This window comes from Lathamus discolor, chromosome Z (genome assembly GCF_037157495.1).
Source record: "Lathamus discolor isolate bLatDis1 chromosome Z, bLatDis1.hap1, whole genome shotgun sequence".
NCBI classification, from domain to species: domain Eukaryota; kingdom Metazoa; phylum Chordata; class Aves; order Psittaciformes; family Psittacidae; genus Lathamus; species Lathamus discolor.
Genome location: NC_088909.1, coordinates 77,301,039 through 77,321,444, shown reverse-complemented (window position 1 = coordinate 77,321,444; position 20,406 = coordinate 77,301,039). Strand labels below are relative to the sequence as shown.

The 20,406-nt window shown below is 42.1% G+C and overlaps 1 protein-coding gene across 4 annotated transcripts in view; it reads left to right on the top strand.

Moving 5' to 3' along the window:
- Window positions 1-1,785: 1,785 nt before the first annotated feature.
- SNAPC3 (small nuclear RNA activating complex polypeptide 3) overlaps window positions 1,786-20,406 on the top strand; it is a 36,401-nt gene continuing 17,780 nt past the window's right edge. Inside the window, exons 1-3 of one of the 4 annotated variants that reach the window (XM_065661535.1) lie at window positions 14,558-14,644; window positions 15,424-15,595; window positions 20,154-20,231. In XM_065661535.1, the coding sequence (XP_065517607.1) occupies window positions 15,582-15,595; window positions 20,154-20,231 (92 nt within the window). In that variant the 5' untranslated portion in view covers window positions 14,558-14,644; window positions 15,424-15,581. Of the gene's footprint in view, window positions 1,827-14,438; window positions 14,645-15,423; window positions 15,596-15,644; window positions 16,360-20,153; window positions 20,232-20,406 lie in introns of those variants that run through there. The other 3 variants (XM_065661534.1, XM_065661533.1, XM_065661532.1) reach the window with 3 other exon arrangements.

Below are 20,406 nucleotides of genomic sequence, written 5' to 3'. Positions count from 1 at the left end.
AAACCAAACTCACCCCAAACCAAACCAAACCAACCAACCAAACAAAAGCCTCAACAACAGAAAACCAGAGCATTTATTAACTCTTAGGAGGTTTAAAAGTCACCCCATTTTCTGTGATTCTAGACAACAAAGCTGAGGACCTACCTGATAACTTCACTACATTTGGAAGCCCAGGTAGGCCTTCCATCACCTAAACCCTTCTGGTGGTGTTACAGACCAGCATTATTTTCTCAACATGCATATCCCACAACACTCTCTGACCATTTCACTTCATTTCATTCTCTTTTCCCCAACTCTGGGGCGGGGGGAAAGAAAAAGAAGTTTCATTTGTTTTTATAGTTTGTTGTTTGGTTTGGTTTGGATTGGATTTTCTAATCTCCTCCTCTGCTCTTTTCTTCAGCCAAGAACACTCCCTAACAGGTACTCAAGTGGCCCCACCTATAACCCACAGGCCAAAGTGATTAACCCTTTTCCTGTCCTACTGCAAATTTATTTATCTTGGTATGCTATGTCTTACCCTTTGCAGTTTTCTTCCCTTCTCTCTTCTCCTTTCAAGCTAAGCAGTTTCCTGCTATTTCTCAAGATATTCTATGTACTTCTCCCAGTCTTATCTCTGAGCTTCTTCCTGTTTATCATTGCATTTCATCTTATTTCTTTTCATTGGAAGTATTTTGATGTTACTTCTCCCAGGCTCTTGTCAAACTGCATGTTTCAGAGAATTATAGAGTAATAAGTAAATAGGTCAGAAATTACCTCTGCAACTGTTATCATCCAACCTCCATTTTTTTTTTTTAATATAAAAAGCCACACTAAATGAGGGTATTTGCTTAGAAAACAGAATACACTAATGTGTCACTCCCCCTGATACTAGCATGATGCTTGATGTTTGAATGGCATATTGTGAATGACTGATCACCTCTTCTTGCAGAATGTCTTGTTAAATAAACCCTTAGGGATGTTGGTGCCTTGCTGCCATTTAATAGGCTTAATTGTTAATTGGCTTATTTTTTCCCGTTGAAACCTTTGGTCCTATTAACAGTCTAAACTATCTTTTGTCATGGGTACTTTTATTAGCTTCAAGAAATGGAGCCATTTACCTGTAAACCATCTAGTAAGTAGAGCCAATAGCACATTTGAAATTACACTATTTATGTAGCTGAATAATTTCCACGTGCTTTTTCTGCACATACTGGTACTATTTTTATCAGAAAAGGCAAAAGAACTTTACCTTACAGATATTTTCTTTTTTTCTTTGCCTTACTAACAAAAGTTTTCAAAGCTATGTTTGCCAGAAAATGTGTTACATCTTTTGTCTATTCATTTTGTTATTCTTTCATTGCTCTGAAAACATGTTCTGGATTGAACCATCTGAACAGATGGTTGTTATGTGTTGAAGTCATCAGGGAATGAAAACGCCTGAATGCAACCCCTCCTTCCTCTCCCCCCCAAAAAAAGTCCCCCAAACCAAACCCAAAATGTCATGCATAAATAATAATGTTCTTGTTCCCACAAGGAAACAGGAGTTGAATCTCAGAGAGGATCCTATGAGTTAATGATAGGACAGCAATTCATAATTGTTATATTGCATCCAAAGGCCTCCCTTTCACACTGTAGGAAAATACATATTTATTTACTTACTTGCATTTTAACTCCTCTTAAATGATACAACATCCACATTAAAGGTACTTTTTTCTAGAAAATACAGACCTGTAAAACAGTCATGTGCTTTCTTCCTCTCGCCATATAGGTTACCATGTTCAGAAGCTCTGATTTGAATGGCAGATCTGGGTCCCTCTGTTCATGGAAGAGATTTTGCTGCAGATTGGGTAGGGACTATCTATATGCTTTGTAGCTAAATGTGTACATTTAGCTGAGAAATGGCTGAGATGATACCTCATTTGGAGATATAAACCTTGTTCAGTATATCATGGCATTTGGCCAGTTTATTAGTAAGAGCTTTTGAAACTTGAATATAACTCTTCTGGCTTCAAAATTCTGTATTAGCCAATAGAGAAAATTATATATGTTAAGAATAATGTGAGATGTTGTACTCTCCTTGTGATAGTTTTATTAGAGTGAACATTATTCATTACTAAGTGCAAGTACTGTAGGTTTCAAATACTGTTTCATGAGTTTACTTTGAACTTTAACTATATTGATGATTTAATTAGTTAATTCAAGCCACCTGTTATTTACAAAGTCCTAAAAATGCAAGACTTAAATAATCAATTTATTTAAAATGCTTTTATCAGTTAAAATTTAATAAATAGATTTAGATCATAGACAGTTACAGATAAACCCAAGCTTGCCATGTACACACTTTACACTGGTTGTAGCTGATCTAGCTCTTAATCAAAACCCCAGCAAGCATGATGGAATGATGCTGGGCCCAAGCTAATATGTTTCCATGCCAGATTAGTGTACAGCAGTTTTCAAATGTTCCTTCGTTAGAATGAAATGTACACACTCCATATCAAAATCATCACATACTGCTTTGTGGCAGCTCACTTAGCCAGTGATTTGGTAGACTATCTGAAAGAACTGAGAAACAAAGATTAACTACTTCCAAAAGGGATCAGAGGATGAGTAGATTTGTGGAGGACTATGCAGAAAAAGCATCTGGTGAATTTACAATATCTTTGTAGCTAATTTTTGGCTTCCTAGAGAAATGAGCTACTACATTCTGCAGCAAGCTCTCCTACAGCTATACTTTGTGAAAATATCTGCTTTAGCCTTATGCTGACTGTAAGGTCATAGGCAGGTCCTGATGGGGAAATCAGTCTTTTAAGGGTTTGCATCCAGTCATAAAACCAGTAAGAATTCTCCTGGATGGATGGAATTTGGATGGGTGCTTGTGTTTGCAATGCAGATAAATTCTCTGAAGTAATTCTGGCTTATTTAATATCCTCAGCACTGTGTGGCACAACTCCAAGACATGACAAAATATCAGATAAAGGGTAGATATTTCCAAAGTAATTTCCTTTACTGGCCACATATAACCAAATTAAAATTTCTTTTCATGCACAGGCAAAATAACCAAACATGCTGAAGGGCATGTAGTTATGGATTGCTAGACTGTATGTAAGCTATGAAGAAAATGTTTTCTGAATGCTCTGAGTCTGACTTACAGAAAGATTGTCCTGGTTTTGGCTGGGACAGAGTTAATTTTCTCCCTAGTAGCTGGTGCAGTGCTGTGTTTCAGCTTCAGTCTGAGCACAATGCTGTTAACACACTGATGTGTTAATTGTTGGCAGTAGCACTTATCCTGATCAAATACTTTTCACTCTCATGCTTTGCCAGTGAGGAGGGGCACAAGAAACCAGGAAGAAGCACAGACAGGACACCTGACCCAAACTAGCCAAAGGGGTATTCCATACCACAGCACATTATGCCCAGTATATAAACTGGGGGGAGTCACCTGGAAGGCCCAGATCGCTGCTTGGGTTGGGCTGGGTATCAGTCAGCAGGTAGTCAGCAATTGTATTGTCCATCACTTGTGTTTATTGGTTGTTTTTTCTTTCCCATTTTAGTTTTATATTATCTCCTTGTTATTTTTCTTAGTAGTAGTATTATACTGTATTATAGTTATTAAACTGTTCTTATCTCAACTCATGGGGTTTACATTCTTTCGATTTTCCTCTCCATCCTTGCCTGGGAGTGAGTGAGTGGCTGCATGGTACTGAGTTACCGGCTGGGTTTAAACCATGACAAAATACAAGGAAAAGCTTTCATCTGTAAAATAGATGGGCTGGGGCACAAGTATTCTGAGAAAGAAAAGTATGACTATGTCCTTGTCCAAGTCATACCAGGATATGAGATCCTTTAGGGGACAAGGAGTTTTGGTATTCCTATCAGTTATGCACCAAACAGGTCCTTTAAAAGAAATTTAGGGCTCATATTGTTAAAGTTTCAGCTCAGAATTTTCACAATATTTACAGTTCCCATACAAACAAAGCTATTCTGGATGAACAAGGAAATTTCTAAGAGTATAGAAAGAGTACAGATCCGTTTGTTTTTCTGTGATGCAGCAGAACGTAACTAGTCAGTATAGAAGGTAATATTTTGACTATTTCTAGCTTCTATAGTGATTAGCTAAAAATGTGTTAAAATTATTTTTTACTGAAGAACATAATAATCATTATTAAGAAGAAATAATTTCACTTTTTATTTCACTTTTGCTCTCAGAAGTTTGAAGAAGGTCACATTTTTAATATTTTCTGGTTTTGTATGAACTGTTCTGGTCTCATTTCCCACTTTTGAAAGTCCTGATTTTACTTCTGGGTTTTAGAAAATCAGTACATCCTCAGTGTGCTCATTCACAAAAACATTTCAGTATTATGTGACTAAACCAGGTTGGACCTTTTCAGCTCCACCATGTTAAGCACCAAATGTGGGTGCATGAAGAAAACACCATAAGATGTGAATAAGAATAAGAAGTAGGCTACTAGGACTAGCTGTCCAAATATTCTGACTTGTGCAAACTACAAGGTAATTTTCTAGTGAAGGCCAGTATGCCAAGAAACTTCTCACTCTCCATTGCATAAGTTACTGTAAACAAAAATGTTGTAAATTGTCAGATTCCTTTACCATAATTTGCTTATATGAGTGTGTCTGATGTGTCCTTCTATCTATCCTGTCTGTCTATCTATCTATCTACCTATCTTTCTATCATCTATGTATCTATATCTATCTATCTATCTATCTACCTATCGATCCTTTGTATCTGACCCAAATTTATGGTGTATTTGCTTTATTTAATCAAGCACTTCAGGTAATTTCTAAGCATTTCTCATACTTCGCAAGGGTCATAAAGCTATATTCTCAATACACTTTAGGGGCAAGACTTCAGCAGAGCAGTTACATTGTATGTTTCAGTTTAAGGAAGTCACACAGGAAGTCTGCGGCAAAGCAGGCAACAGACTTCTAAGTGCTGTCCATATCATTGATCTTGGGAATCAGATCAGACAATGCCTTGAGGTCATGAAAAAGGGCTGACAGCAATCAGTGTGGTGCTCCACAAGCTAGCACACACAGCATGAATTTCCACACATTTCTCAGGAAAGCTGTGTTTTATTCAGGCTCCTCAACAGCCAATGCCATGGCTTCTTCCATGGCAGCAGCAATTCACACTCTTGCCTTTCAGGCAGAGAGGTGGCTGTGCAGTGACTAGAACTGCAAGACAATCCCAGGATTGCTTCAGAAGCTGCAAGCTGCCTTAAATGCTATGATGCAAGGATATGCTAGGATTTCTTCATCTTTGCAACAACCATGTCAAGGCAGTTTATCTTTGCTAGATGCAGACACTATGTATTTTATGCAGGCACTATGTATTTTATGAAGATGTGCAAATGAGGATTTTTCATTGTACTGGAGATCATAAAGTGGTAAGAACAGCTGCGCCTTATGTGTTCCACAAATATCTTCCTGTTTGTTACCTGAAATGTGAGTGTGCTCTTTAATATCATCCTTTAAAAAATATCAGGTCCTAATCAGATCTGAATTACATTCTTTGCCAGTGACATTTATGGGAAACCTTGGGTTTCATGTCTTTTTGCATAATCATACTCACAAATATATACGTAGTCCAGTAGAAACATAAATGGGTTGCAAAACAAATGTGGCTACTCCTGTCTCCAGTGCTGGTCAGAAAGACAGCCTGCTGACAGTCTGAAGTCAGCTAACATGGAGAAATAGTGAGTTCCCAAATGCATCACTGAGGTGCCCTCAAAACCTCTCATACTTTGGAGAAATTAATAGGTTTGGCTTTTTCTCATTTACATTTTGCCTGGTTATCTGAATATGCACTCACTGCTAGAGGACCAGGAAGGGTTTGAGCTAACAAATGCTCCCTTGCTGCTGACAACAATGACCTGATAATCTTTTCAGTTACCAATAACGCAAAGGCAACTTTGTGAAGCACTAGCTCAGAGAACTGCTTAGGCCTAAATAAAAAAAACAAAAACGAACAAACAAAAAAAAAAACCCAAATAATCTATGCAGTCTCATACACCTAGATGGAGACACCCTGAGACTGCAATAGATGAATTGTGAAAGAGAAAAAAAGAAGAGCTTTGGGTTTTGATACTGTTTGCAGACTAATGCATGTGGGCGATCTCTTACTGTAAACACAGATGGCTGTGATCCACCATAGGTCAGGCTGAGAAGCCAAGCATGTATCTGTAGGCTTCCTATTTCCCACTGAAACAACAATTACTTGGTAGAATGGCATGTATTTGTAGTCCTTAAATAAAATCTTCTGAATTAGGCAGTTTGAATTAAGATACATTTAAGATGCATCAAGCTGAAGCTTAAGAATGTTATGTCTGACCATGTTTTCTTTACTGAGTGCAAATAAGGGCTGCAATTTTAGGTTTCAAAATGTTCTTCGAACAATGGAATAGGAAATTCAATGTCATGGTACCTGTGATCATGAGATTTTATGCCTGCCTGCGCCAGTGTGCAAGGTAACCAAGCATGGAAAAATAGGATAGAGCACTGGGATGCAGCCACCTGCAAAGACATAGATGGATAGAAAGGACAAGATGGAAGTTAGAAAACTAGTCCAGAGCTTGAATAACTAGTTTTGCTGTCTGCTGTAGTACATATTGACTACATGACCCTGTGCTGGCTACATAATCTTTCCACAGTCCCATAATATTGCATAACAAGACTAGCTTGCATCAGCAGGCTGTCATTATGATTGGTGCTCTCATAGGTATTTGCATAACCGTGTGAGACCATATAATTACCTAGAATATGTATACACTACCTGCCTGTAATAGGCCTGTGTACAGATAGCCCAACCTACAAAGGTCAAGGGGTTTATCTCCAGATTAGTCCTGGCTTATAACTATGTATTCCTCTGTCCTGGGTTCATCAGTAGTAGTCTCCTTCTTAGTAGCTGGTGCAGTGCTGCGGTTTTGACTTTCAGCCTGCAAACAGTGCTGATAACACTGATGATTTTAGTTGCTGCTCAGTAACGTTTACTCTGGCCAAGGACTTTCTGAGTCTCATACTCTGCCAGGGAGGAGGGGAAGCTGGGAGGAAGCAGAGACAGGACACCTGACCCAAACTAGCCAAAGAGGTATTCCATACCACAGCACGTCATGCCCAGGATGTAAAACTGGGGCAGTTACCCGGAAGGGCTAGATCACTGCTCGGTCGGGCTGGGTATCGGTTGGCGGGGGGTGAGTGGTTGTATTCTCTTCCCTTGTTATTTCCCTTATCATTACTGGTGGTAGCAGTAGTGGTTTTGTGTTATACCTTAGTTAGTGGGCTGTTCTTATCTCAGCCCGTGGGACCTACATTCTTTTGATTCTCCTCCCCATCCTTCCAGGAGCCAGGGGAGGAAGTCGGGCGAGTGAGCAAACGGCTGCATGGTTTTCTGGGTTGCCGGCTGGGCTTAAACCACAACATCCTCTCACTGGAAGCTATGCAATGGGAGTTGAGAACCACAGTGCCTGTCTTCTTTTACCCCCAGTCTCTCCCTGGGTCAGTCAAACCACAGCAGTGGCATTAGTAGCTAATGGTAACCAAAAGGAGTCTTGTCTCCTAGGGAGCAGCAGTAGTATTTAAACATCCATCACTGTAACATAAACTGCAGGACAGCTGATGTGGTACCAATTAATTTACTTTGTAAAAGTCACCTCATGCACTGGCAACACAGAACAAGGAGCCATCACGTGAGGTTTCTGCAGTGTAAAGCTGTTCTTTCCCACAATCACAGAATCATAGAATAGTTAGGGTTGGAAAGGACCTCAAGATCATCCAGTTCCAACCCCCCTGCCATGGGCAGGGACACCTCACACTAAACCATGTCACCCAACGCTCTGTCCAACTTGGCCTCGAACACTGCCAGGGATGGAGCATTTACCAGTTCTTTGGGCAACCCATTCCAGTGCCTCACCACCCTTACAGTAAAGAACTTCCTCCTTCTATCCAACCTAAACTTCCCCTGTTTAAGTTTTAACCCATTACCCCTTGTCCTATCACTACAGTCCCTAATGAACAGTCCCTCCCCAGCATTCTTACAGGCCCCTTCAGATACTGGAAGGCTGCTAAACACAGGAGAGTACAGGGATACAGCTGACCAGATGGTGGTGGTTTAGTTGTTCCTTCTGCCTGTATTGCTGGATTGGTCCATAGTTCAGGGGAGGATGTGGAGAACATCATCAGTTTAGAAGTCCTATGTGACACAGAGCCAGGCTCTGTACAGAGAGCATGATGCCACTGGGAAGGTGGACAGCAGACATCCTGGGAGCTAAAGAGAAGAGAAGACAGCACACATGCAGACAGGGAGAACAGTATTTTGAGGACCAAATCACAGTCATTGTCTAAAGGCACAAACCATCTGCAACCATGCTCCTTTTCATACTGTTCTGCTTAATCAGAATGCCAGTTATATCACAGTCATAGCATCACAGAGTGGTTTGGGTTGGACCAAAAGATCATCTAATTCCAACCCCCCTGCCATAGGCAGGTACATCTACTTTGAGCAACCACCAGGTTGCTCAGAGCCCCATCCAAACTGGCTCTGAACAATTACAGGAAAGGAGCATTCACAACTTCTCTGGGCAACCTGTGCCAGTGCCTCACCACCCTCATGGTAAAGAATTTCTTAGGTCTAATCTAAATCTTCCTTCTTTCAGTTTAAGGCCATTCCCCCTTGACCTGTCACAACATGCCCTTGAAAAAAGTCCCTCTCCAGATTTCTTGTAGGCCTCTTTAGGTATTCAGTAATTCTCAAAGAATTCAGACCAGCTGAAACTGCCCATTTAACAGAATGTAGATTTCCTACTGCAACAATAATAAGTATTTCTTAAATTGTATTAGTTGTAGAAAATCTCATGAGTTTAAGCATAACTTTGCAAAATGCCATTTGTATGAAATTGAAACAACTTTTCAACCCAGCATTTAAATGTTTAAAATTTTCTCACACCTACAAAGCTTACCTTCATGATTAGTGAAAAGATGGGCACAGAGGATGCTCTCCCTGAACTCTTTACTATGCTCTTGAGGCCTTATAGTGATCTAAACCTGCAGTGCCCCTCCTCATCCATTCCTCCTCTCTCTGTTTGATGGTAGAGCTGATCTGGTCACACAGTAAGATCATCTCTTTGTTACAGATGAAAAGAATGCAACTGCAACAGCAACAGAAACAAGAATAACCATAAGAAAAAAAAAGCTGGTTTCCACGTGGTTTACATGAATGGCCATTTCAGGTTAGCTTGTCTTTCAGTACTGGAAACTCAGTGTGTAGAGTGCTCAAACCCTGTAAAGAGAGGACTACAAAGGTGAGGGTTAAGCAGTCTTTTTCAAAAAGTTTTGAGAGATCTCTTTACATTGTTCTGTACTTAGCTGTGAGTTTACTCTATCTGTGTTATCAGTTATAGAATCATAGAATAGTTAGGGTTGGAAAGGACCTCAAGATCATCTAGTTCCAACCCCCCTGCCTTCTCCCAGCTTTATGTGCTGAACATGACATCATATAGTTTGGAATATCCCTTGAGTCAGTTGGGGTCAGCTCTCCTGGCTGTGTACCCTCCCAACTCCTTGTGCACCCTCAGCCTACTCTCTGGCAGGGCAATATGAGAAGCAGAAAAGGCCCTGACACTGTGTAAACACTGCTCAGCAGTAACTAAAACATTTCTGTGTTATCAACTTTGTTTTCCAGCAGAACTCTAAAACATAGCCCATATTAGCTACTATAGAATCATAGAATAGTTAGGGTTGGAAAGGACCTCAAGATCATCTAGTTCCAACCCCCCTGCCATGGACAGGGACACCTCACACTAAACCATCCCACACAAGGCTTCATCCAACCGGGCCTTGAACACCGCCAGGGATGGAGCACTCACAACCTCCCTGGGCAACCGATTCCAGTGCCTCACCACCCTAACAGGAAAGAATTTCCTCCTTATATCCAATTTAAACTTCCCCTGTTTAAGTTTTAACCTGTTACCCCTTGTCCTGTCACTACAGTCCCTGACAAAGAGTCCCTCCCCAGCATCCCTATAGGCCCCCTTCAGATACTGGATGGCTGCTATTAGGTCCCCACACAGCCTTCCCTTCTCCAGGCTGAACAGCCCCAACTTCCTCAGCCTGTCTTCATGCCGGAGGTGCTCCAGTCCCCTGATCATCCTCGTGGCCCTCCTCTGGACTTGTTCCAGCAGTTCCATGTCCTTTTTATGTTGAGGACACCAGAACTGCACACAATAGTCCAGGTGAGGTCTCACAAGAGCAGAGTAAAGGGGCAGGATCACCTCCTTCGACCTGCTGGTCACGCTCCTTTTGATACAGCCCAGGATACGGTTGGCTTTCTGGGCTGCGAGCGCACACTGCCGGCTCATGTTCATTTTCTCATTGACCAGCACCCCCAAGTCCTTCTCTGCAGGGCCACTCTCAATCTCTTCTTTGCCCAACCTGTAGCTGTGCCTGGGATTGCTCCGACCCAGGTGTAGGACCTTGCACTTGTCATGGTTGAACTTCATAAGGCTGGCATCAGCCCACCTCACAAGCGTGTCACGGTCCCTCTGGATGGCATCCCTTCCCTCCAGCATATCAATGAATGCTGTGTACTTAAAAGCTGGTCAGCTTTTTCCAGCTGTGCCATGTGGTCTCACTCTGATTTCGTTCAAGAGATCCCATGCTTCCACAGTGCAAATGAATTATAACAACTTCCCTTTTTCCTCTGACCTAGTATAAATCTCTTCTACCAGAAAGATGATTTTGTCTTTCACCCAACATCCTCTATTTTAATAGGCTTTAGGCAACACTTCCCGCTCTGCCTCCTAGAGTATTTTTAAGTTGAAATATTACATGCACGTAAAGTAAGTCTAAAACTCCATGAAGCTTAGGCAGTCCAGATTTCAGCTACTGAATACTAGCTTTTTCCCTACCAAGAGTTATTGTTAGAAGATAAAAATTAAAAATTTACCCTGAACATGCACCCATGTGAAAAACTGCCAGGCTGTCCCCATTTTGGAATGTCTAAATCTAGACCGCATTAGCAATCTGTGAATAATCATTAGTAATTATCATCACTGGCATTTGACAGATCTGTTTAGAGGAACAGCTTCCAACTTCTGATGACAGAGCACCTCCCTGAATTATGCCTACACAGTAAGAAATAGGCATGATTACTGTCAGTCTTGTCACTAACAGCTAGGCTTTATTTAGTAGATGGGAGATTATTCTGTTGGCCATGGAATGGGAAACCTAAATTGAAGGAAGTTACCATATATTTTATTCTGAAGATACCAAGGTTTGCTTTTATACTATTCTGAAGATGCAAGCTGAGGTCAGATGCTCTCAGCATCTGATCAGCATTATTTGGCTGAAGACTCAGATACTCTCTGGCTGAAGACCTCAGCATCTGAGTCTTCAGCCAAAGGGAGCTGATGGATCAGATGAGATATCTTGCAGAAGCAATTACTACAATTCCTTGTCCTGAAAATATCATAGACGTCATGTTTTCTAGCTGGGAGTTTCACCAGTGGAGTTTCCAACTCATAACAAGCAAAACATGAAAAGCAAACGTGATCAGGCATATGCCTGAACCTAGGAATGATATTTATGACGAATTTCCAATGAAGCTGCACGTGAAAACAGCATCCATGCTGTGCATTTTTGTACTTACTGGAGTGTTTCACTATACAAACCAGCTTTCAAATGAGAACGCTGCTGGGAAATTACTGATGGAGTAAAAGTTTTGTACAACTGCAGCAGCTTCAGTTCCTCAACAAAATGTTATCTACTGCTGTGCTTGCTCGTGATTGAAAATAACCTGCAACATACTTCACAACTATAGATGGTGTCTGCTCTGTGATACTACTACTGCTTTGTGTCTGACTTTGTTCCTTGTTCCAGTAATATACTCAAATTCATCTGTAAACATCAGAATTACTTGGGTCAGCAACATTTAGCCTACAGACCAGACCTCTCTTTGGTCTGGTTTGGATTGTATGCATCCCTGTCATCATCTTTCTCTTAAGCTTGTCTTTGTCTTCAGTTTCAGCTGTTCTAATGGCAAGCAAGAACAACCAACAGAGGTAGTTTGAAACCCTTCAAGGAGATAATTCTGACTGCTCAACATTCATGACATGAACGCTTAGGTTATGTAAAAGCAATATTCACCCATGAAGTAGTTCAGAAATTACCAACCACCAGATTTTTTTATTATTTTTTTAAATTGTTCCTGGTGGTGTGGGTTTGTTGGGGTTTTTTTGTTTGTTTTGTTGGTGGTTTTTTTTTTTTTTTGTGTGTGTTTGTTTGTTTTGTTGGGTTTTTTTTTTTTTTGGTTACACAGCTTTCAAATTGCCTGCTAATTTTTTTATGTGATCTGTTTAGACATAAAGACCTGTGCAGAGCCTTTATGAATGTATTTATGTGTGTTAGTATTTTACTTTATTGTAAAAGTAATGTAAGCTACTTTCTGTCCCACCTATAGCTACATTCTAGGAACAGATCATTCCTGTTTAGGTGTAATAGTGAAAGATGCTAGTGGCTGCCTTAGAGAGTCTTTGATGCAAAGACTACCACACCCCCAGCCCACTCTTCCTTGGTATGGGAATTCTGGAAGCAGTGACAAGCAGGGCATTGCTCGGCCTCCCCATTCTTTCCCACTCTTTGAGAACACCAGGCTGCCTGTAACCAATGCAACACCGTCTGACATCATACTATAAACACTGTACTTTATAATATGATCTCAGTATAATAGTGTGTCAGAACCGTCTAGTATGTAGGATTGGCAGAGTACTTCCAGCAGGGTTTGATCAGTGCTTTGGGTGCCACAGTCCAGAGGACTGCTGCACCCTCACAACAGAGGCCTGCAATAGATGGCTCAGAAAAATAACACCTGACAGCTGTTGAAGCCCCATCTCCTAAAATGACAGCCCTGGAACTCTTCTGTATCTCTGTAATTGCTGTGCTGAGACAGTGCTTAGAAACCACTGACAAGGTTCCTTGTCTGCCAAAGTACAAGGGTACCACAGAGCTCAAGACTGAGGTAATGAACAAGGACAGAATCTAAAATATCAAACCAAAGTAATGCTTAACACTGACTTTCCAAAGTTTTTTCAAACTACTTACAAGTATTGATTTTGCTAGTGTCATGACACTCCTGCTGGAGTGTAAGTGATTATCATGGTGATTTTTCTTGTTTGAAGTGGAAGCCCATGATACTCTAAGTGACTTTTCTAAATTTAGAGATGTGAGCCAGGGTTGACAACAGCATAAAATCTGATTTGTAATTACACCACAAAACTGCCCTTTCGTAAGCATTACCATGTCATTATATTAAGACTATGTGTGCTGGAGCAAGCACTATACACTACTGCCATGAATGTGATAAGCCTGACAAATATTTATGTATTTCTGAGGCTGTGTGAATCAACAAAGGAATGTTCCTTGTGATGAAAGACTAGCCTGGAACTAAGGGGTTTAATTAATGTCTAATGCCTTAGACTTCCTGGACCATTTAGGACCAGCTTCTCATAAAGGTTATGTACCCAGAGTGTTTACTGACCTTCATTTGAGTTGTGCACTGTGAACTCTGAAAATGAGCCGCCTAAGCTTGCAGGATACCACAGTACTACCCAATACAGGCTGAGTTCTTCAGTAGCATGTTAGTTACAATTTCTTTTTACTCGTCTTGCACATAGGGTGCTTTTATTAGCTTGTTTTCCAGTCTCTTTTGCATTACCTACATTTCTCCCATAACTGAAACGGTCTTTCAGTGCTGTTTGGATTTCAGCATTGCTTGTCTTAACGAATTCAGCTTAATACCTGCCTGGTTTACACTGCTTGAGTTCTTCATACATCCTTCATTGCCTTAATGTTGAATTATTAAAGTCTCTCCAGCAGAGGAAAGTAAGCACCTCTTGGAAACCTTGAAGTGCCCATGTGCCTTGTGCCTGCTATAAAAAGGGCAGATTAATTCCAAGCTATAAAAATAAATAGCTCTCTTTGTTCTTAAGAGGATTTGGATTGAGCAGAGTTGCTTTATAAGTATATGACTTCTTAGTATTGAAGTTTGGAAATGAAACAGAACACGTTATCCACTCATGGTTAAATATTACCACCTTTGGAATTTTCACCTTGGCTGCTCCTTGAACTTCCACTTATCCTGTCTTCCTGCTTGAGCTTTATGTACTTTACATTGTCTTTTTTTAACTACTGCAGAGGAACTCCGAAATCAAACCTGTCATGGGGAGGAGGAAGAGAGGCAGTGAGGGAAATTAATCTATCTACCTGAACAGCCCACAGGGATTATTCCAAGCAATATGAATAATTACAGCACGGCAGTATCTAGCCCCTTCCAAACCACACTCCTGTCTGTGATAGGACTGTGGTTGGCAGTGACTGCCCTTGTGCTAGGGAATTCCGCTGATGTCATTTTCATGTGGTCTTATAAAAAAGTCCAGCCCACTGATTTCCACAGTTTGGCATGTTTGTTTTTCCAAAGAAGGTTTTTGAAACTAGTATCTTACCTACTTTCTATGAACACTAGAAACCTCTCAGTTTTCTGCAAGAGTATGGTTTAATCCTGCTACTCGTGGATGGAATGGCTCCTCCATGTTTATGTCAACAGCGCACTTAGATCAAGACAGCCCCATCACTTCCACCCCAGATGTGGCTACAGCAGGTAAGTGGTGGGGTGTTTCCAAATTTCAGGTGACGCTGCAAGTACACAAAGGGGAAAGGTATGTTCCTAATATAAACAGGCACATTGAAAGGCAGGCATAGTTTTGGAAATTGGCATGAGAGTCCCTCACAGAACAACTGGTAAGTTTCAGGGAGGATACAACAGGAAGTGGGGGTAACAGCCCTTAATCAAGAGCTACTTCCAGAGCTGGGGAGTGTCACTATGTGCAAAGGTGATGGATTAAGAAAGCAGAGGCTGAAGCTTAGCAAGAGTTCTATAATGTATAATAAATGCAATTAAAAGGCAGAGGTGAGTGACAGCTAATAAATAAATTCAGCACTGAAATGCAGTGCAATTTTAAATATAACTGGGGGAGGTGTAAGGGCTTTACATGATGCTGTTATTGCTAAACAAAGCAAAACATGCTCTTGTATCACCGGGTTGTGCTATTACATTCTTACCTCTCCCCCTTTACTTTCCTTTGTGAAAGCAGCAGGGAAATGTCATGACCTTCTTATACTGTCAGGACCCTAACCCTTCCATGCAGTTTGCAAAGACCCAATCTCTTCTCATGAATGTTTCCTGGTTTTATCTTTCCCCTCTGCTCCAACAATCCACCTGCTAACACACATTCTTTTCGAGTATTATCTTCATGTTTAAAGAAGTAATGGGATGTTTTGGCTTGAAGCAAGTGAGCAGGCTGTGGTTCAACTGGTACAAGCAACAGGTACATCGGGTTCTCCCTCAATCCAGAATGACTTCTGCCTCTTTCTTAACAGGTTCTGCTCATGGCAGCTTTGTCACACTGTTGCAGTGGCATTCCCAGGTGATCTAACACGAGAAAATCCTGCAATTGTCCACTATGGTATTCGTTGTATATTCCCTAAAAACACTGCTCCTGGAGTGCATCACTAATCTCATAAGGCTATGATGAAAGATGGAGGCAAACAGGTATCTTTTTAAAGCGATGGCATGAGCCGTGCTAGTAAATCATTAGTTCAGGAACCTTGCTCGTGGTGTTGCCGAACACATCGATGATACAAAAAGAAGGCTGGCAAGCAATTTTCACATCGGTAGAAGAAAATTCAGCTTTTCGGATAAGCTCGATTAAAGACTTCGGACCACTGTAAACCCACAGACACGGCGCACTTTAGTAACTCCAGGCTTTTCTTTAGGCCGTGTCTAACGAACGGCGCCCGGCACTTCTCAGCGCCACAGCAGGAGCTCCACCGCCGCTCTCCCCACCCCCGGTCGCAAGGCGGGACGCCCCGCAGGCGCGGAGGCCTAACACAGGCGCTCAGTCTCCGCTCGGACCCGCTCCGGCAGACCGGCACCGCTGCGGGCAGCCTGCCTGTGCCCGGACGCCCGCCTTAGGAGGCCCGCCGCTGCTAAGTCCGCCCATAGGGCCCAGGAGCCTGAGTCGGCCGTGACGCGTAGACGGTGTGCACTGGAGGCTGCAGCAGGCTGCGCGTGGGCCCGGCGGCCATGGCGGCGGCAGCAGCAGCAGAGGCGGCCGCGGCTGCGCCCGACTACGAGGCGGCGGAGCTGTACACCCGTGCGTTCCGCGTGGGCGCGCTCGGCCGCTGCTGGATGCAGCACTTGGGGCCGCCCGACCTCTCTCTGGCGGCAGAGGAGGCGGCCGATGAGGACGCGGCCGTAGTGGCGGAGCTGGGCTGCGAGGTGGAGATGGTGCCCGAGCTGCAGGAAGTGTGCAGGTGGTGGCTACGCGGCCCGTGGCGGGTGGGGGAGACGGGGCTCCTCCTGCCGGGAGGCCCGGGGAAGGGCTGAAACCTCTGTCTTTCCCCGGGCCGGGACTTGCTGCCCCATCCCGAGCGGAAGGCTTGCGGCCTCGCTCGGTGTGGTGCAGGGGAGGCCGCACAGGGCCGTGATTGTGGGTGCTGTGGCTGAGGCTCTGCACCGGTGCTTCAAGGAGAGGCGAGAGGTGCTCGGGCAAATCTGCCTAGAACGGCTGTTTCCGGGTCTGGGCCACGTGGGGGTTTATCTCCCGGGTGTATGCGCTGTGGAAAAGGAAACCATCGTGTTTCTGGAGGGTAATGCTCCGCTAGCGGAAACTTTGTGTTGTGGCATGAACGGTTCAGCACGTAACAAGTTACCTAAGTAAATTCTTAGCAACGTGTTACTTGTTCGGTAGAACTTGAAGTTACAGGAATACGTGCATGGTTTTAAGAGGCCCCAGTTGCAAAATGAAAGGTATACCTTCTATGAAGAAAAAGAACTAGGTATCTCTTTTTGTTAACATCATTTAGATAAGCCCTGCTAATAGCAATATACATTAACTTTGAGCTTGCCTCTGTCCTTGGCCTCTACTGACTGTTTTCTGTCAGGGCTGGAAGTGAAGTCAAAGCCATGCAAGTGCTTCTTTGTCTTGATTGTGCTGTTGCCCGAACAGCCCAGGTGGCAGTAGGGCTGGGAAAGAAAAGGTGCTCCCTTGTTTTGCACTTGTAACTTATATTTGTGGACCAGTGAACTGCAAGCTAGTGTTGAAAGAAGAGAGCCATCTAGAACTCAAATATACTACAGCTGGCAGGCTCTTAGGTCGTGAATAGTAAGAATCGCCTCTCACCTGCAGGAAAGCCTGTTTTCAAGCAGTAAATCCCACAGAAAGAGTCAAGATTAATGTTTTGTAGCTTATCACTAGGGAAGATATGTCAGAGTTCTGTTGCTATCTGTATAGCTTTGTGCAAGTTCTGTCCTTCACTTACAGTTTCCTGGAAGGTGTAGAAGTATTTACAAGCTATTGCGAATCCAAGATAGAGGTTGTTCACTTTCAGGCACAGAAGCAATGCAGAAGACATAATTTGGTAAATATAGCTAGGATTTCCCTTCAGCGCTCTGCATTGAAAGGTGCATATAAAAAATTCAGGTGTTGTGTCATGAGCATGTCCATCTGATGTTTTCAGAGTTATTCTGGAAATTATGGGAAATGTGAAAATGGAATTCCAAGCAGATTTTCTATTCTTTGGGGTTTTTTTTCCCCTTCATTCATTCTGCTTTCCATTCTGCTTTCTTCAGTCTACGACTACGATATTTCATCTGCTACCTGTGTTTGCTGGTGTTACAGAGCTGTGCAGTCTGTTAGCTGCTGAGTGTGCTGTAGAAAGGTTTGGGAAAGAAAAAAAAGAATGGGGGGTTTATGATGGGAGAGAACAGATCATCTGACAGCTGCCTGTTGGCTTTACAGGAGAATGAAGATAAACCTGCACATCCTGGTGTGACCTGTCCCCTGCACAGGCTGGAAATCCCAATCCCTAATCTTCGTGCGTTTTTGCTTTTAAATTAAATAGACCTGACCTCCTGAGTCCCTCCTTAACATTGGCCAACCTCAAATCACTACCTCTGATCACTTTCACTTGCCTGCTCTGAGTTCGTATTCCTCTCTTGAGAAGAGAGGAACACTGGGCACCACCAAGTTCTATTCTGTGGTGTCTTGGGGACATATTTATAATCAGCATAAATATGGTTTTCCAGGCACTGAAATGAGCACATCCTGGATATAAACACAGATTCTTCTGACTGTGAACTACTTGTAAGGGAATTTAGGGCAAATTAAGGAGATTTTCTTTGGGTGGAAGAGAGATGGGAAGATGTGGATACTCCTCCTATATCTGCTTTTAAAATAGTAATAGATTAAGAGAGTCTTTAACGGACTGATAATTAAGTTAATTTTTTTTTTTTTTAATGTAGTGACATAGTGTGCATTTAAGTATTCCTGAGAATTTAGATCCTTCTGGTAGGGAAAGCTGGCATAATGGTTAAATGTTGTTTAACTCTGTGCATCTCTGTGTGTTGTGGATGATTTTTGTTTTCCTTCTATTTTATTCCATAGTGTGTTACTGCAAACAGAATGCAGGGGGGGGAAAAAATCCATCTTCACTCAAATTTGACTCAGTAAAAACGCTTTTCGTGCTGCTTATATTGCTTGTAGACAATTGCTAAGACATTGCTTGGGTTTTCATCAGATTTTAAATAGGTGCAGAAGTGGTGTCCTTAACTAGGAAATAGCATCAGTAGTTCTCTTAAATAACCAAGGTGTAGGTAGGGTGAGGGTTTAAGTTTTGTTTAAATGTCTTTGCGGTCTGCGAGCAGAGGTTTACCTTGGAATTCATTATTGGTATTTGAGCAACTGAAGGGCTTGAATGTTGGAGATGATAAGTCATATTATTCTGTTTTGCCTTTTAAGTGATTTGTTGTGTACAGGTAGGACAGGCTAAGGCTCAAATCAGTGTGGATTTTAGGTAGGTCAACAGAGGTGAGGCTTACGTGTACCTTATTCCATTTCAGAGCTAATTCACCTTCTTGTTTTATTAGAAGGGGTAGTTGTAAATATCTGTAGGGACGTGTTATAAAGCTGCATTAAGCTAGCATTAGCATCTTAACGTATTAGTATTTAGTGTCTTGTAGTATTAGTGTCTCAAAGGTGATGAAAGTACTGCATTTAAAACATATACAATATGAAGAGTAATACAAACATTGTATCTGCTTACTATGAAAATATCAGACAAAATACTAAAGCATCTTTGAATTTCTAAAACTGAGAAGGTTCTTTGGGCTGCCAGGATATTCTGAGAAAAGTCACTGTAATTAAAGGCTTCACTGATATTCTATTTCCATATCCAAATTTCCACAGACTTTCCTTTGGCATTTTTATTTCTAGCTGCCTTAAAATACCTTTCTAGGGGGCATAAATTTTGTAAAACACTTTGCATGTTTTTTTCAAGTGGGACCTGCAACTACTGTTCCTTGGTACTGTCCTACAGTTCATGTCAGTGTCCATTAAACAGTATGGCCAGTGTTTTCCCCTCTGCTATGACTGACTGCACTGAGTGCATCTGTCTCGTGTGTAGGAGAGGGCATGGTGGAACCCCGTGGTTATGGCTGAAGTGGGGTGTGCCCAGTGCATGCTTTGTGTTGCCTGCACTTTCATCTGTTAGGTGTATGGCACTGACTGTTTAGCCTTAATTTCTGGAGGGATTAGCACATATTTACTGTTTATAAAGTCTGTTTTTCTCAGGAACATGGACCAAATGTTAGTGGTGTGGTTCCACTTGCTGTAGTGGAGTTACCCAGGAGGAGCTCCACCATGGCCTGTGTAAAAGGCCATACAACAACACCTTCCAAGACTTCAGTGCATGTGATTATAAAAATCTAATGTTTGTATGATCACTTTTAAGTCATTGCTGCAGCCAAAGTAGTTCCACTTTTCCTTCCCACAACCTGCAGGGATTTGCACTACAGCAAAAAAAACAAGGTTAGCTCTACTCTGGATTCTGTGCAAACACAGGAAGAGTGAGGGTGGAAGAGATCTGAGGATGGAAAGCAGAATACAAGGAAAAGTGGACCTACCACTTCGGACAGAAATGTCTTATTCCCACTGGAAGAAGTGTGGCATAAATTAATGCCTTAATACAGCAATGACAGCTTGTGTAAATGTGGTGTTCCCCATGTTTGTGCCTGTATAATAATGATCTTATGTTTTTTATTGCCCTAGCATTGATATGTTAATGTCTTCTGATAAAGAAGAGGACCCAGATGTTATTCCTGAAGATAACAGTCTGCTAACTCTACGGTATGTTGTTACAATACACTCACAATACCCTGGTACGGGGTGGGGTAGGAAACACACACAAAAGCATGGCTGGCTGCTTGTTCCTTTTCCAAGCAGTGGTCTGCTTTCTGAAGCAGTGTCCAGAAATACTCTAAGGTCAGAAACACCAGTTTATGACAGGATGATTGGTATGAGC